This window comes from Brachyhypopomus gauderio, chromosome 1 (genome assembly GCF_052324685.1).
Source record: "Brachyhypopomus gauderio isolate BG-103 chromosome 1, BGAUD_0.2, whole genome shotgun sequence".
Classification (NCBI taxonomy): domain Eukaryota; kingdom Metazoa; phylum Chordata; class Actinopteri; order Gymnotiformes; family Hypopomidae; genus Brachyhypopomus; species Brachyhypopomus gauderio.
In genome coordinates, this window is record NC_135211.1 from 47,502,273 (window position 1) to 47,519,038 (window position 16,766).

At 45.3% G+C, this 16,766-nt stretch overlaps 2 protein-coding genes across 2 annotated transcripts in view; both read left to right on the top strand.

The window, feature by feature from the left end:
• Nucleotides 1-9,856, top strand: part of LOC143522866 (uncharacterized) — a 61,276-nt gene extending 51,420 nt beyond the window's left edge. The window contains exons 7-13 of the mRNA XM_077016776.1: nt 2,202-2,642; nt 3,847-4,284; nt 4,737-5,162; nt 5,747-6,184; nt 6,605-7,054; nt 9,056-9,511; nt 9,728-9,856. Of these exons, the coding sequence (XP_076872891.1) occupies nt 2,202-2,642; nt 3,847-4,284; nt 4,737-5,162; nt 5,747-6,184; nt 6,605-7,054; nt 9,056-9,428 (2,566 nt within the window). The 3' untranslated portion in view covers nt 9,429-9,511; nt 9,728-9,856. The remainder of the gene's footprint in view (nt 1-2,201; nt 2,643-3,846; nt 4,285-4,736; nt 5,163-5,746; nt 6,185-6,604; nt 7,055-9,055; nt 9,512-9,727) is intronic.
• Nucleotides 9,608-14,215, top strand: LOC143508472 (uncharacterized). Its single transcript, XM_076997036.1, has 9 exons — nt 9,608-9,627; nt 9,728-9,985; nt 10,126-10,380; nt 10,463-10,702; nt 10,879-11,136; nt 11,746-12,048; nt 12,278-12,547; nt 13,105-13,188; nt 13,875-14,215. The coding sequence occupies exons 1-9, from the start codon at nt 9,608-9,610 to the stop codon at nt 13,936-13,938; spliced, it is 1,752 nt and encodes a 583-aa protein (XP_076853151.1). The 3' UTR covers nt 13,939-14,215.
• The last annotated feature ends 2,551 nt before the right edge of the window (nt 14,216-16,766 follow it).

The window sequence follows — 16,766 nt, forward strand, 5'->3', positions numbered from 1 at the left end:
TCCTTACCATTCTATTTTTAGGTGCCTAGAATTTGAGTGAGTTTGTCTTTTATGTACCTCTAGTTTTAACTGTAGAGCCCTAATGCCGTACGTGTAGGTCCCTAATGCAGTAAGTGTAGGTCATTTATGCCGTAAGTGTCGGTCCCTAATGCTTTAACTTGATTTGCGGTTGGTATGGGTTTGAGCAATGATCACGTTTACACATTCTTATGTAATATAAATAAAGTAATAAAGTAATATAAATGTAAAGCCAATGAAGTGGCTGGAAATAAGCAGGAAAATAATGAGGTCCTTCAACATCTGAAGGATCCCAAAACCTCAAAGTCTTCTGATGACCGTGTGTGAGATCTCTTGAGACTTCATGAACACAGACAGGGATCATGCAACACTGGCAAATGTGATTGGGCTGCAATAAAAATTAATGTGGAAGTAACACGTTACTGGATTGGTTAAAATAATGAGTAGCACACAATATTCACTTTTTAATTTGACTTCAAAACGTATGTGACACTGTGGAGTGTCGAGGGTGAGAGACAGAACTTGTGTGTGTATTATTAGTTATAATAATAAAGTGTCATTAGTTTATCTGCTGTGTCTGGTGGTGTGGACTCATGGTGTCTCACCACCAGTGTGTTGTAGATTGGGTGGTAGATATTCTCCATAATGTCCTGCAGGTTAGACAGCACTGTTAGTGAGTCCAGCTTCACACCCACAATGTCACCGGCCTTGTTGATCAGTTTGTTGAATCTGTTGACATCTGTCACCCTCAGCCTGCTGCCCCAGCATGCAACTGGATAGAGGATAGAACTCACCACCTCAGACTCATAGAAGATCCTGAACATAGAGGATAGAACTCACTACCACAGACTCATAGAAGATCCTGAACATAGAGGATAGAACTCACCACCTCAGACTCATAGAAGATCCTGAACATAGAAGATAGAGTGAGTGGAGTGGTCTATCAGTAGTGGGGGGTGAGTAGTCTATCAGTAGTGGGGGGGTGAGTGGTCTATCAGTAGTGAGGGGGCGAGTGGTCTATCAGTAGTGGGGGGTGAGTGGAGTGGGCTATCAGTAGTGGGGGGTGAGTGGAGTGTGTTATCAGTAGTGAAGGGGGGTGAGTGGAGTGATCTATCAGTAGTGAGGGGGGTGAGTGGAGTGGGCTATCAGTAGTGGGGGGTGAGTGGAGTGGGCTATCAGTAGTGAAGGGGGGTGAGTGGAGTGGGCTAGCAGGAGGTAGATGAGTCTGGGGAGGACACAGCTTCACTAAACAGATCAGGACTGTGGACTAGCCTGTCTGGAGAGGACACAGCTTAACTAAACAGATCAGGACTGTGGACTAGCCTGTCTGGAGAGGACACAGCTTCACTAAACAGATCAGGACTGTGGACTAGCCTGTCTGGAGAGGACACAGCTTCACTAAACAGATCAGGACTGTGGACTAGCCTGTCTGGAGAGGACACAGCTTCACTAAACAGATCAGGACTGTGGACTAGCCTGTCTGGAGAGGACACAGCTTCACTAAACAGATCAGGACTGTGGACTAGCCTGTCTGGAGAGGACACAGCTTCACTAAACAGATCAGGACTGTGGACTAGCCTGTCTGGAGAGGACACAGCTTAACTAAACAGATCAGGACTGTGGACTAGCCTGTCTGGAGAGGACACAGCTTCACTAAACAGATCAGGACTGTGGACTAGCCTGTCTGGAGAGAACACAGCTTCACTAAGTTCATTGTCAGAATTTCTATAATGAAATGTTAAAAGATAAATAAAGTGAAACAAGAAAAGTGAAGACACTAACGTGATTAAGTGTACCAGGCTGCACACACAGGACCACACACACACACACACACTGAGGCATCCTTACTAGTGTGTGTGTGAAAGAGGAGATAGTGAAACATGTTATATGATAGGGGTCATAATCATGTGAAATTCTATATGGTTGTGGTGAATTTCTTGTGTTACACTCAAGGTTTCTTTGGTCTGTTTTGCTGTGTCTCTCATTACCCACAAACACATGCAGGCAGGTCTGTGTGTTTAGAGGAGACATGAACCAGCGTTCAGACTAGTGGTGGTGTTACTGTACTGGAAATGGTCTGTTTACAGCAAACTGTACAAATTAATTTGTTATGTATGATGATTTATACTAACTGTATCTACTCATTCTGTGTTTCTGTGAACTCTCTATTACAATTACAACAGGTTTGAGTATGATGTTCTTGATGATGAAGAACAGAGAAGATCTGCAGTGGAGTTTCTGCTGAAGCTGATTGTTACAGCAGCAGAGTGTGATGCAGCTACAGGAGAGAGTTTCACTAAGCTGCTGACATCTGTGTGCAGCTACACAACCTTCCCTGTAGATTGGACACACTATCATCAGTGTGATTTCCTGCTGGATCTGTGCTCACGTGTGAAGGACTATGAGACTCAAACAGGCAGGAGTGTCCTTCCAGCATTACAGCCAGTTTACCAGTCAGCTCCTGCAGTCTGGTACATAGACCTCTCAGAGAGAAAGACCTCCGTCTTCCTAGAAGTGCTGAAACTCCAAACAGTGAAGAAACCAGTAAAGCTGAGAGGCTGGTCAGATGAAGAGAGTGAAGTGAGGAGTTTCCTTCAGTGTCTGCCCTACATCTCCCACCTCAGGTGAGTGAGAAGCAGGTTTAATGTTTATATTGAGTTTTTCATTAAAGGTTGTGAGTTGGGTCGTCTTTATTTAGTGTAGAGTTTAGCGTAGTGGTTGATTCCCCCTTGACACCTCACACTACACTCACTGTAAATTGTTATTGTAAGTTATTCAGACACGGAATGAAAACCTGGCGCTCATCACAAGACATTTACATTGACAATATTGTAGCGACTACTACTCCTCGCACCAAAATCCCTAACAGACAGGCACTTGGCCACTCAGGGAGTTTTAGCCCTTTAAGTGACACTGGGGGAGCGGCGCCTGCGCACGCCAGGGGAGGGGGAGAAAACAGTGCTGTTGTTTGAGTTGCGTGGAAAATAAAGTTTCCCTCTTCAGGATTTTCTGGAATAAGCAGTTTCTGCCTCGTTTCCCGAACCCGCTTCAATATCAACACCCAGAACTTTCATTCTAGTTACCTTATACTTAGCCTGATTATGTGCTTTGTTTGTGATTTGTGTGTTCGTCTGTATAATTTTTGTTTTTGTGTAATTTGTGTGTTAACGGGCCGCCCAATGGAGGATGGGTTCCCTTTTGAGTCTTGGTCCTCCCAAGGTTTCTTCCTATTCCCCACCATCATAGGGAGTTTTTCCTTGCCACTGTCGCCTTTGGCTTGCTCATTAGGGATCTGGACCCATAGTATTGTTAAAACTTGTAAATCCTGTAAAGCGCTTTGTGACAACATGTGTTGTGAAAGGCGCTATAGAAATAAATTTGATTTGATTTGATATTCGGATGAGAGAGTTTGCTGACTGTAAATTAATGAAATGCTGCTTTGACATCTGTTCTGAATGTGATCAGTGCTCAGACCTGTATAACATGATGACAATGTGGTGTGTTCACTTTGTAGGAGTTTTTGTTCTGTCTGTCCTAGTCCACAAACACATAGAGAAAAACAACACAGAAGAAAAGAAAAGTAATAGAGGGTGTGGACACTGTAATAGACATCAACTATCTGATCAAATTATGTCATTTCAGTGTCTCTGTTATTACTTTGTATTTCTGCTGATTTCATTTTGTGTGACTCTATTCCAACAGGTTTCAATATGATAAATAACAGATGGTCTGTTTACAGCAAATTGTACAAATTAATCTGTTATATCTGTTGATTTTTACTAATTGTATCTACTAATTCTGTGTTTTTTGAACTCTCTATTCCAACAGGTTTGAAGATGATGTTCTTCATAATAAAGAACAGAGAAGATCTGCAGTGGAGTTTCTGCTGAAGCTGATTGTTACAGCAGCAGAGTGTGATGCAGCTACAGGAGAGAGTTTCACTAAGCTGCTGACATCTGTGTGCAGCTACACAACCTTCCCTGTAGATGGGATTAATTATCAGTGTGATTTCCTGCTGGATCTGTACTCACGTGTGAAGGACTATGAGACTCAAACAGGCAGGAGTGTCCTTCCAGCATTACAGCCAGTTTACCAGTCAGCTCCTGCAGTCTGGTACATAGACCTCTCAGAGAGAAAGACCTCCCTCTTCCTCGAAGTGCTGAAACTCCACACAGTGAAGAAACCAGTAAAGCTGTTGGACTGGTCAGTTGAAGAGAGTGAAGTGAGGAGTTTCCTTCAGTGTCTGCCCTACATCTCACAGCTCAGGTGAGTGAGAAGCAGGTGTAATGTTTATTTTGAGTTTTTCATTAAAGGTTGTGAGTTGGGTCGTCTTTATTTAGTGTAGAGTTTAGCGTAGTGGTTGACCCCCTTGACTCCTCACACTACACTCACTGTAAATTGTTATTATAAGTTATTCAGATGAGAGAGTTTGCTGACTGTAAATTAATGAAATGTTGCTTTGTCATCTGTTCTGAATGTGATCAGTGCTCAGACCTGTATAACATGATGACAATGTGGTGTGTTTACTTTGTAGGAGTTTTTGTTCTGTCTGTCCTAGTCCACAAACACATAGAGAAAAACAACACGGAAGAAAAGTAATAGAGCGTGTGAACACTGTAATAGACATCACCTATCTGACCAATTTATGTCATTTCAGTGTCCTGTTATTACTTTGTATTTCTGCTTATTTTATTTTGTGTGACTATGTATTCCAACAGGTTTCATTATAATAAAGAACAGAGAAGATCTGCAGTGGAGTTTCTGCTGAAGCTGATTGTTACAGCAGCAGAGTGTGATGCAGCTACAGGAGAGAGTTTCACTAAGCTGCTGACATCTGTGTGCAGCTACACATCCTTCCCTGTGTATTGGAATGATTATCAGTGTGATTTCCTGCTTGATCTGTACTCACATGTGAAGGACTATGAGACTCAAACAGGCAGGAGTGTCCTTCCAGCATTACAGCCAGTTTACCAGTCAGCTCCTGCAGTCTGGAACATAGACCTCTCAGAGAGAAAGACCTCCCTCTTCCTAGAAGTGCTGAAACTCCACACAGTGAAGAAACCAGTAGAGCTGTGGGGCTGGTCAGATGAAGAGAGTGAAGTGAGGAGTTTCCTTCAGTGTCTGCCCTACATCTCCCAGCTCAGGTGAGTGAGAAGCAGGTATAATGTTTATACTGAGTTTTTCATTAAAGGTTATGAGTTGGGTCGTCTTTATTTAGTGTAGAGTTTAGCGTAGTGGTTGACCCCCTTGACTCCTCACACTACACTCACTGTAAATTGTTATTGTAAGTTATTCAGATGAGAGTTTGCTGACTGTAAATTAATGAAATGTTGCTTTGTCATCTGTTCTGAATGTGATCAGTGCTCAGACCTGTAAATCATGATGACATTGTGGTGTGTTTACTTTGTAGGAGTTTTTGTTCTGTCTGTCCTAGTCCACAAACACATAGAGAAAAACAACACAGAAGCAAAGAAAAGTAATAGAGGGTGTGGACACTGTAATAGACATCAACTATCTGACCAAATTATGTCATTTCAGTGTCCCTGTTATTACTTTTTATTTCTGCTCATTTTATTTTGTGTGACTATGTATTCCAACAGGCTTCATTATAATAAAGAACAGATGGTCTGTTTACAGCAAACTAAACAAATTAATCTGTTATGTCTGTTGATTTATACTAATTGTATCTACTAATTCTGTGTTTTCTGTGAACTCTCTTTTCCAACAGGTTTGAGGGTGATGTTCTTAAGAATAAAGAACAGAGAAGATCTGCAGTGGAGTTTCTGCTGAAGCTGATTGTTACAGCAGCAGAGTGTGATGCAGCTACAGGAGAGAGTTTCACTAAGCTGCTGACATCTGTGTGCAGCTACATAGACTTCCCTGTAGATGGGATTAATCATCAGAGTGATTTCCTGCTGGATCTGTACTCACATTTGAAGGACTATAAGACTCAAACAGGCAGGAGTGTTCTTCCAGAATTACAGCCAGTTTACCAGTCAGTTCCTGCAGTCTGGAACATAGACCTTTCAGAGAGAAAGACCTCCCTCTTCCTAGAAGTGCTGAAACTCCAAACAGTGAAGAAACCAGTAGAGCTGAGAGGCTGGTCAGATGAAGAGAGTGAAGTGAGGAGTTTCCTTCAGTGTCTGCCCTACATCTCCCACCTCAGGTGAGTGAGATGTTTTTATAAGAAACACAGGAGTCACATGTAACTTTAGAACAGTGCTCAGACCTGTATAACATGATGACAATGTGGTGTGTTCACTTCGTTGGAGTTTTTGTTCTGTCTGTCCTAGTCCACAAACACATAGAGAAAAACAACACAGAAGAAAAGAAAAGTAATAGAGGGTGTGGACACTGTAATAGACATCAACTATCTGACCAAATTATGTAATTTCAGTGTCCCTGTTATTACTTTGTATTTCTGCTGATTGTATTTTGTGTGACTCTGTATTCCACAGGTTTCATTATGATAAAGAACAGATGGTCTGTTTACAGTAAACTGTACAAATTAATCTGTTATGTCTACTGATTGCTACTAATTGTATCTACCAATTCTGTGTTATCTGTGAACTCTCTATTCCAACAGGTTTGAGTATCATGTTCTTTATAATAAAGAACAGAGAAGATCTGCAGTGGAGTTTCTGCTGAAGCTGATTGTTACAGCAGCAGAGTGTGATGCAGCTACAGGAGAGAGTTTCACTAAGCTGCTGACATCTGTGTACGACTACACAACCTTCCCTTTTGGAGATGACGTGTCCATTAAATCTTCTCAGTGTGATTTCCTGCTGGATCTGTACTCACATGTGAAGGACTATGAGACTCAAACAGGCAGGAGTGTCCTTCCAGCATTACAGCCAGTTTACCAGTCAGCTCCTGCAGTCTGGAACATAGACCTCTCAGAGAGAAAGACCTCCCTCTTCCTAGAAGTGCTGAAACTCCAAACAGTGAAGAAACCAGTAGAGCTGAGAGGCTGGTCAGATGAAGAGAGTGAAGTGAGGAGTTTCCTTCAGTGTCTGCCCTACATCTCACAGCTCAGGTGAGTGAGAAGATTTTATGCATACTACAGACATAATGTTTAAAATGAGGGTTTTTCCTTCAAGGTTTGGCCATTGTCTTTGTTTTTGTAAGTTCATGTCTCACTGCGTGTGCTCAGTATATTCTACAGTTGCGTGAATGAAATCTTGATTTGTAGTTGATATAAGTTTGCACAGTGATCAGGCTTATACATTCTTAAAGGATTTAACAAAGACAGCTTGTGATGGTTATTGGTGACCTTTTGTAGGTCTGTACCATTTAAACTCACCTTAAAAAATAATTACAGTATTCAACTGTGCAGAATTACAAAACTTTTCTACATACTTCATATGCTTAACTGTTTGGTAGCCCTCAGTGAAGTTTATGGTTTGACTTTGAGATCAGCTGTGATACACTATTTTTCTTCATATTGTAGTGAGAGGATGCAAAAGCTTCTGGTGATTGTATTAGCCAATCAGAATTATTCTTCATATGGAAATATGAGCTTTATGATGCAATTGACAAACTATTATGTTATAGACTCAGAGTGAGGATCCATTAGCAGGTATAAAGGGTTTAATAAAGTACAAAAGGCAAACAACTACAAACCAGTCCAGGGTCTAAACCAGAAGAGCTACAGAAATAACAGACAGAGATACAGATGAGACAGAAGGCAAAAACAGGAGGTAACAGGTCAAAACACAGAACAATAATGAGAGAAGTAGATAAACACCTTGGTACACTTTCACAAAAGAGTCAGCAACATTTCACAAGGAGCTGCTGTGGCCATCTGGCTTATGTAGGCAAAGTAATCAGTGGAATTCACAACAGCTGAAACAGGAGTCTTCAGTATTCTGGAGATGGAGCCCTCTGGTGGTGAGAGGAGTAGTGGGGGGTGAGTGGAGTGATCTATCAGTAGTGGGGGGTGAGTGGTCTATCAGTAGTGGGGGGGTGAGTGGAGTGATCTATCAGTAGTGGGGGGTGAGTAGAGTGTTCTATCAGTAGTGGGGGGTGAGTGGTCTATCAGTAGTGAGGGGGTGAGTGGAGTGATCTATCAGTAGTGGGGGGTGAGTGGTCTATCAGTAGTGGGGGGGGGGGGGGTGAGTGGAGTGATCTATCAGTAGTGGGGGGTGAGTGGTCTATCAGTAGTGAGGGGGGTGAGTGGAGTGATCTATCAGTAGTGGGGGGTGAGTGGTCTATCAGTAGTGGGGGGTGAGTGGTCTATCAGTAGTGGGGGTTGAGTGGAGTGATCTATCAGTAGTGGGGGGTGAGTGGTCTATCAGTAGTGGGGGGTGAGTGGAGTGTGTTATCAGTAGTGAAGGGGGGTGAGTGGAGTGGGCTAGCAGGAGGTAAATTAGTCTGGGGAGGACACAGCTTCACTAAACAGATCAGGACTGTGGACTAGCCTGTCTGGAGAGGACACAGCTTCACTAAACAGATCAGGACTCTGGACTAGCCTGTCTGGAGAGGACACAGCTTCACTAAGTTCATTGTCAGAATTTCTATAATGAAATGTTAAAAGATAAATAAAGTGAAACAAGAAAAGTGAAGACACTAACAGGATTAAGTGTACCAGGCTGCACACGCAGGTCCACACACACACACACACACACACACACACACACACACACACACACACACACACACACACACACACACACACACACACACACAGAGAGAGACACCATTACTAGTGTGTGTGTGAAAGAGGAGATACAGTGAAACATGTTATATGATATGGGTCATAATCATGTGAAATTCTATATGGTTGTGGTGAATTTCTTGTGTTACACTCAAAGTTTCTTTGGGCTGTTTTGCTGTATTTCTCATTACCCACAAACACATGCAGGCAGGTCTGTGTGTTTTAGAGGAGACCTGAACCAGCGTTCAGTCTAGTGGTGGTGTTACTATACTGGAAATGGTCTGTTTACAGCAAACTGTACAAATTAATCTGTTATGTCTGTTGATTTCTACTAATTGTATCTACTAATTCTGTGTTTCTGTGAACTCTCTATTCCAACAGGTTTGAGGATGATGATCTTAATGATGAAGAACAGAGAAGATCTGCAGTGGAGTTTCTGCTGAAGCTGATTGTTACAGCAGCAGAGTGTGATGCAGCTACAGGAGAGAGTTTCACTAAGCTGCTGACATCTGTGTGCAGCTACACAAACTTCCCTGTAGAAGAAAGTGGTTATCATGGTTTGAAGGCTAACATTTGTGATTTCCTGCTGGATCTGTACTCACGTGTGAAGGACTATGAGACTCAAACAGGCAGGAGTTTCCTTCCAGCATTACAGCCAGTTTACCAGTCAGCTCCTGCAGTCTGGAACATAGACCTCTCAAAGAGAAAGACCTCCCTCTTCCTAGAAGTGATGAAACTCCACACAGTGAAGTAACCAGTAGAGCTGAGAGGCAGGTCAGATGAAGAGAGTGAAGTGAGGAGTTTCCTTCAGTGTCTGCCCTACATCTCCCAGCTCAGGTTTGTAGCTGAAATTGTAGGCCATATTTCACAGTTGTGTAATGTTTTCAATGTTTTATCTTATTTATTTGTAAATATAGCCTGTGATGCTAAAGAATGAAACAAGGATTAAAATGGTTTGTCCTGTTCCTTTGCTTTTTAACACTGACTGATATGAATACAGAATATAAATGTTACATGTGTTTCCTTATTTAACTGTGTTGTTTTCTGTTGCAGTGGTGCTGATCCGTACATCCCGTCTCTGTGTAAAGAGCTCCAGTCCAGAGATCAGGCAGGACAGGTGTCTCCTCTGCTCCAGGCCCTGGACTTCACCCTCTCTCTGGGAGGACAGTTGTCCACTCCCAGCTGCAGGGCTGTGGGGAGAGTGCTGGGTCTCTCAGCCTCCACACTCAACCTCACTCTAAACCCACGAGCCATCTCTCTCAGAGGAGTCAGGCTTCTGTTCACACACATCACACACCTGCGCACACTCAGGCATGTGGCATTATATTATATTATTGTATTATTATATTCTAAGTAATTTAGTTTACTCTGAGGCAGATTAAATTTATTATTGCAGGACTTTGTTAAATGACTATGAGTAAACGGTGTAAATGGTGTTTGTTGTTGTGCAGTGTGAGTGGTGCTGTGGTGGTGAAGATGGTACGAACACTGAGGACAGTGAGATCTCCTGCTCCAGTCACTGTTGAGGAACTTTCACTCATCCACACCAGCACACAGCAGCCAGAGGGGGCGCTGTCCAGGGTCCTGAGCAGCTTGGCTTCTCTCCTGAGACTCTGGAGGGTCCAGTGTCTGAACCTGACTGACTACAAGATGGAGGCCCAGTCTCTCACTGTCCTGCTGTGTCACCAGGGCCCTCTGACCATCAGGTCTATTGTGGTTGGTTTGTCAGTTATTTTTAATAGATAAAAGTACCAGTTTATGATGCCATTTTGTGATGTGTATGTGCAGGTTGTGTGAGGAGACTCTCCAGCAGCTGACTGTAGTGGTGTATGAAGCTCAGGAGGAGGAGCTTACTCACTGCTTCCTGCAGAAAGTGGGCGGAGATCTGACTTCCTGCACTCTGACCTGGGAAGTGATTCACTATTTCCTGCAGTATCAAAGCGTTACTGTGAACTTTAGGAAGAGTGACATTGGACAGCAAAACCCCAGAGAACTTCTGTCTGTACTGGACAGACTTCAGATCAGACGGTGAGAGACAACAGTGATGTGTGGCTCAGATTTAAAGATCTTCACACAGTCGACACGTACAATGAAAAATGAAAATGAAAATGTTAATGTGCTTTAGTTATACTGCACAGCATTAGACTTTGTGTGTGTGTGTGTGTGTGTGTGTGTGTGTGTGTGTGTGTGTATCTTCTCCCCAGTCTGAGTCCCAGATGTGTACTGTCCATCATCACAGAGATCTATCAGACTGGCTCTGCTCACTGTGTGTCCAGTCTGTTGAGTTCAACAGAGAACTGCATCACCCTGAACAGCAGAGAGCTGGACTCTGTCCACTGTGCTGCCCTGTGCTTCATCCTCCAGCACTGCACAGCAGTCTCTCTCAGCCTGCTGTTCACCTCCATACCAGAGGGGGAGCTGGAGAGCATCGTGCCTCTGCTCAAACACGTCTCCCACCTCAGGTTTATTAAATCAAACATTTAATAATACAGAACTGTGTGTATGTGTGTGTTTTTCTGTGTTCTCAGTGTGGACATGAATGTCTTGAATGTCTTACTGTAATAGTCTCTCTTCTCTCAGTGTGGACATGAATGTCTTGAATGTCTTACTGTAATAGTCTCTCTTCTCTCAGTGTGGACATGAATGTCTTGAATGTCTTACTGTAATAGTCTCTCTTCTCTCAGTGTGGACATGAATGTTTTACTGTAATAGTCTCTCTTCTCTCAGTGTGGACATGAATGTCTTGAATGTCTTACTGTAATAGTCTCTCTTCTCTCAGTGTGGACATGAATGTCTTGAATGTCTTACTGTAAGTCTCTCTCCTCTCAGTGTGGACATGAATGTCTTGATTGTCTTACTGTAATAGTCTCTCTTCTCTCAGTGTGGACATGAATGTCTTACTGTAATAGTCTCTCTTCTCTCAGTGTGGACATGAATGTCTTGAATGTCTTACTGTAATAGTCTCTCTTCTCTCAGTGTGGACATGAATGTCTTGAATGTCTTACTGTAATAGTCTCTCTTCTCTCAGTGTGGACATGAATGTCTTACTGTAATAGTCTCTCTTCTCTCAGTGTGGACAGGCTGCTGTTGCTGAGGCTGCTCCACTGCTGCAGTGTCTCTGAGCTCCAGCAGGGGGCAGCAGCAGTTCTGCTCTCTGCTCTGCAGCACAGGCTGGACTTCTCCTGCAGCTCTGCTCTGGACCTGACAGAAGACTCACACACACACACACTGACTCTGAGCACTGAGGACTGCAGAGTCGTCTCCGTGGCCGTCCAGAGAGCTCACACACACACACAGCTCACTCTACACGACTGTGAGATAGAGGAGGCAGGAGTGGAGCAACTCTTCCCCATTATACACACAGTCACCCTGCAGTAAGACTCCCACTCACAACACACACACTAACCTTCCTGCAGAGGAGGAGGAGTTATATCATATTAATGTGTGAAAATAGCATTAATGTTAGTAGTTATGTGAGTGTATTAATATTAATAGAACTGTCCATGTTAGTGAATGTGTGTGTGTGTGTGTGTGTGTGTGTGTGTGTGTGTGTGTGTGTGTGTGTGTGTGTGTGTGTGTGTGTGTGTGTGTGTGTGTGTGCAGGTGCAGTAAAGCCTTGCTGCTCCAGTTTCTGTCTCTGGTCCGTGTCGGGTCTGAGTCGGAGTGTGTGAGACGTGCTGTGTCTCTCTCCCGGGCCCTGGGTGGGGAGGTGGACCTCAGTCACACCCGGCTGGACCAGCAGGCCTGTGGGTCCCTGGCGCTGGTTCTGGAACATTCTGAAGGGCTGTCAGAACTGGACCTCAGCCACTGCCAGCTCACTGACCACTGCCTGCAGCTGCTGTGTCCACAGCTCCACAAAGCCCACGTCCTGGAGTGAGTGGAGACGGAGGGTGGAGAGAGTCTGGTGTTGAGGACACACTCAACACCCACATGGGTGTAACTAGTGGTTTTACAACACTATGCTGTTTCAAGGACACTGTTTGTAAACCTAATGTTCTGGGTGTTCCATATGCTAATGATCACCTCTCTTATTGGCTGCTTGAAGGGGGGCGGGATCATCATTGTATAGTGGTCTGTGAATTGAAACAATGATCACAGAGTGGGGAGTGATGTCACATTAAGCAGCAAATCAGTAATCTTGTAGAATCACACGTTCTCTGTAAAAACAGAAATATGACCAGAAACTTCATGTTTCAGCTTCTTACCTGATGCATAAAACATGTTGAACTTGAGAAATAACATCATGTACTTGAGAAATTAAGGAAAATGCAGCATTGAAATGTCTGACAATTAGTGTCTTGGGTCCACTGTCACAAATATATTTATTCATTCACTCTAAATCACAATGTAGTATTACAAGAATGTGTTGATTTACATTGTTGTGTTGGGATTCCTGTACAATGTGGTAATTATAATCCATCTAATTTCAGCCTCAGTCACAATAACATCACTGATGTGTCAGCAAAGAGGATCTATGATACTGTCTCCACCAACACCAATATTCACACTGTGAGGTAAGAGTGTGTGTGTGTGTGTGTGTGTGTGTGTGTGGGACACAACCTTCCACTGCAGGTCTGTCACTAGTGAACAGGACAGTTTCTCCCTAATATCTGTTCATCTCCTAAACCCCCCTCACTTCACCAACTCCTGAGCAGAGACTCAGATTCCGACACAGAAGGAATTACAAACACAAGAACACCGTTAACTTCTCCAACCACAAGTTACAATCCACCTGATACTGGTTCACAACAGGCTAAGGAAGCTCAAAAGAAATACCACTGTACTCATGAGACTGACAGCAGCAGTTTCAGGCCATTGAGTTAGAGAGAAAAATAAACATATATAAACATACATCTGGCAGCCAAGTAACTGAGAATCACCAGTCGTATGTAGTCACTGTGTGCAAATGAACGTACACCAGACATAGCCATAGTCACTAGCACTAGCTTACCATAAAGGAGCATCTGCTAGTCGCACCCAAGACGTCTTGTCTGTGCCTGTCTTACTTGGCGTTGCCACCAGGACTCACACTCAGGACCCCAAGGTGTCTGTATAAATGTCCTGCACTGCTCTCAGGACCCCAGCTGGCTCTATTAATGCCTGCTCCCGTTAATTTGAATTAATTAATGTGTAACTCCTATGAAGGAGAACAAAGGAAGACATTTATTTGAGTCTAAAAATTGTGTGTTTGTTTCTACAGGCTCTTCAACAACAGAATTACAGACAGACTCTTCCTCTCAGACAAGCGCTTTGAGATCTGGTGATGTTAATGTGTCATGGGCTCAGCAGTGATGAGATGTACTAGACTAGATTTGCCTAGATTATAACTGTCCAAATTCAACAAATATGACTGTATGAGATCTGAATATGATGACTGTATGATGTATAATGGGTTTGCATTTAGTCTTCCAGCCTTTTCTTACCATGTTGATGACAAATCCAGGAACTCGATGTGATCTGTAATTGTTTTACAATATTTTGGTAACCAATGTTCTAAAGGCATGATTTGAATTAAAATGATTTTTTTAATCAACTTTAAAATTGTCTCATCTTTTTTCCATAAATATCACATTCAACCAAAAGCTGTGTGAAACAGACAACAAAAAGGATCGTGAAACATTTATGTTCTTTGTTTATGTCCTAATTTCTATAACTTCATGGTCTTCATGTTGGTATGTAGCGTCCCTGCCCGAGGATGGTTTAGTTGCCATGCCAACAATGGCCACCAGAGGCAAACAGCTGGTCTCTAGTAGTCGAGGCATACTGTAACTACTTGCTAGTCTGAAGTCCCGTTCACAAGGTAGAGTGGTTTCTGTAAAAATCCGCATAAACCGCAAGAAATCTGGCTGTGATACCTTTTAGCAGAGCAAAGTCCTGAGCATGAAGTTAGTATTTATTAACTCACAGTTCATGAATTACTACTATCGCAATTGTAGTGAGAAAATGCGAATTGTATAAGTCTGAAGCGGGTTCGGGAACCGAGGCAGAAAGTGCTTAATCCATAAATCCCGAGGAGGGAAACTTTATTTTCCACGCAACTCAAACAATAGCACTGTTTTCTCCCCCTCCCCTCGCGCGCGCAGGCGCCACTCCCCCAGTGTCACTTAAAGGGCTAAAACTCCCTGAGTGGCCAAGTGCCTGTCTGTTAGGGAATTCGCTATGAGGAGTAGTAGTTGCTACACACGCCCGCCCAGAATTCACAAAAACAGACATGTCCATCTGGCGAGGGGGACGAATCAACCGCCCAGACCGGCTCACACCGCCCGCCGGCGGGGCAGTTGAACCGGCCGGTTGACCAGCAGGACGAGCAGGACCAACGACCGGGGGCCGCCCACGGCTCGCTGGACGTGCCGTCACCACAGCACCATCCAAGTCCAAGTGGGCCGGCTTCAGACGGTCCACCGAAACGCTCTCGGGGACGCCCCCGATGTCCACCTTGAAAAACTTGTCCCCCGGCTCCAGCACTCGGAAAGGGCCATCATAGACCGGGCGGAGGGGACTGCGGTGCGCATCATGCCGTATGAAAACAAACTTAGCAGCACGCAAAGAAGGTGGAAAACGGGACCGCTGTAGGCCATGCTGAGAGGTGGGCACGGGGACAAAAGCACCCGAGAACTCACGAAGGGCCTGCCGCTGGTGGCCGGTGGATCACGGAGCAGTAGGACAAGGGAGAAAATCTCCGGGGACTCGCAAGGGCTGGCCATAGAGTTCGGCCGAAGAAGCCTGGAGATCCTCTTTGGGGGTCGACCTGAGGCCCAGCATGACCCAGGGGAGCCTATCCACCCAGTCGCCGTCCCGGAGGCTGGCCCGGAGCGCAGCTTTCATAGAGCGATGGAAACGCTCACAAAGCCCATTGGCCTGGGGGTAGTAGGCCATCGTGCGGTGCAAGTGTACTCCGAGGCCCGCAGCCACGCCGTTCTAGAGGGCAGAAGTGAACTGAGGCCCGCGGTCCGAGGACATATCCGACAGGACGCCAAACCGTGCAACCCACACGCCAATAAACGCCCGGGCCACTTCCGAGGCCGTAGTGGAGGACAACGGTATGGCTTCCGGCCACCTCGTGGTCCTGTCGACGACGGTGAGGAGGTGAGAGAAACCACGGGATGGTGGCAGGGGCCCCACTAAATCCACATGTACGTGGTCGATACGCCGCTCCGGCACAGGAAATGAATCCAGCGGGGCCTTAACGTGTATGTGCACCTTGGCCTCCGGGTCCGACGCCTGGTCTGCTGCCATACGGGAGTAGTCGATGCCGAGGTGCACGGCGCCGATGACCACACGAGAGAGGCAGTCGGCCACGTCTTTCCCCGCAACGTGCTGGATGTTCGTGGTGAACTCTGAGATGAAGACCAGCTGACGCTGCTGACGAGCAGACCACGGTTCAGAAACCTTAGCCATCGCGAATGCCAATGGCTTGTGGTCCACGAACGCAGTAAACGGGCGGCCTTCCAGAAGAAAGCGAAAATGCCGCACAGCCAGGTACAGGGCGAGTAGCTCGCGGTCAAACGTGCTGTACTTGCACTCAGCGGGGCAGAGCTGGCGACTAAAGAATGCCAAGGGGTGCCAAGCCCCATCGAACCACTGCTCATGCACCGCCCACCGAAGCACAGTGGCACTGACCGCGTACGTGGGAATAGAACTCCCGTTGGCGGCCTCAAGGGCGGGGCCAACATGGCCTGACTTCATGTCCATCTCGGAGGCGGGCAGAATGCTCAACTGAGCGCCTGTGTCGCAGTGGAAACGACGCCCCGAGACCACGTCTGTCAGGAAAAGCAGGCTACTGGAACGGCCGACGCCTGTAGCCGCTAGCAGGCATCGGCCCTCACTTTTCCCGGCTTCCTGAAACCGCATGGCGGGCGGCAGCTTCTGGCCTTGGCTCTGAAACGAGCGTGGTAAAAACATAGAGCCGGGGAGGGCGGAGGCATGGACGCACAGACGGCAGCGCCAGAGGTGAGCGGAGGTGTACAGACATGTGTGGCTGCAAAACACTGCTTGGCCAAGAAAATCTTGTCGGCCTCCCTAGCTAACACGCGATAATCCCTGAGAGTAGAACCCGCTAAGGTTGCGCGAATGTCGCTGGGTAACTGCTGAA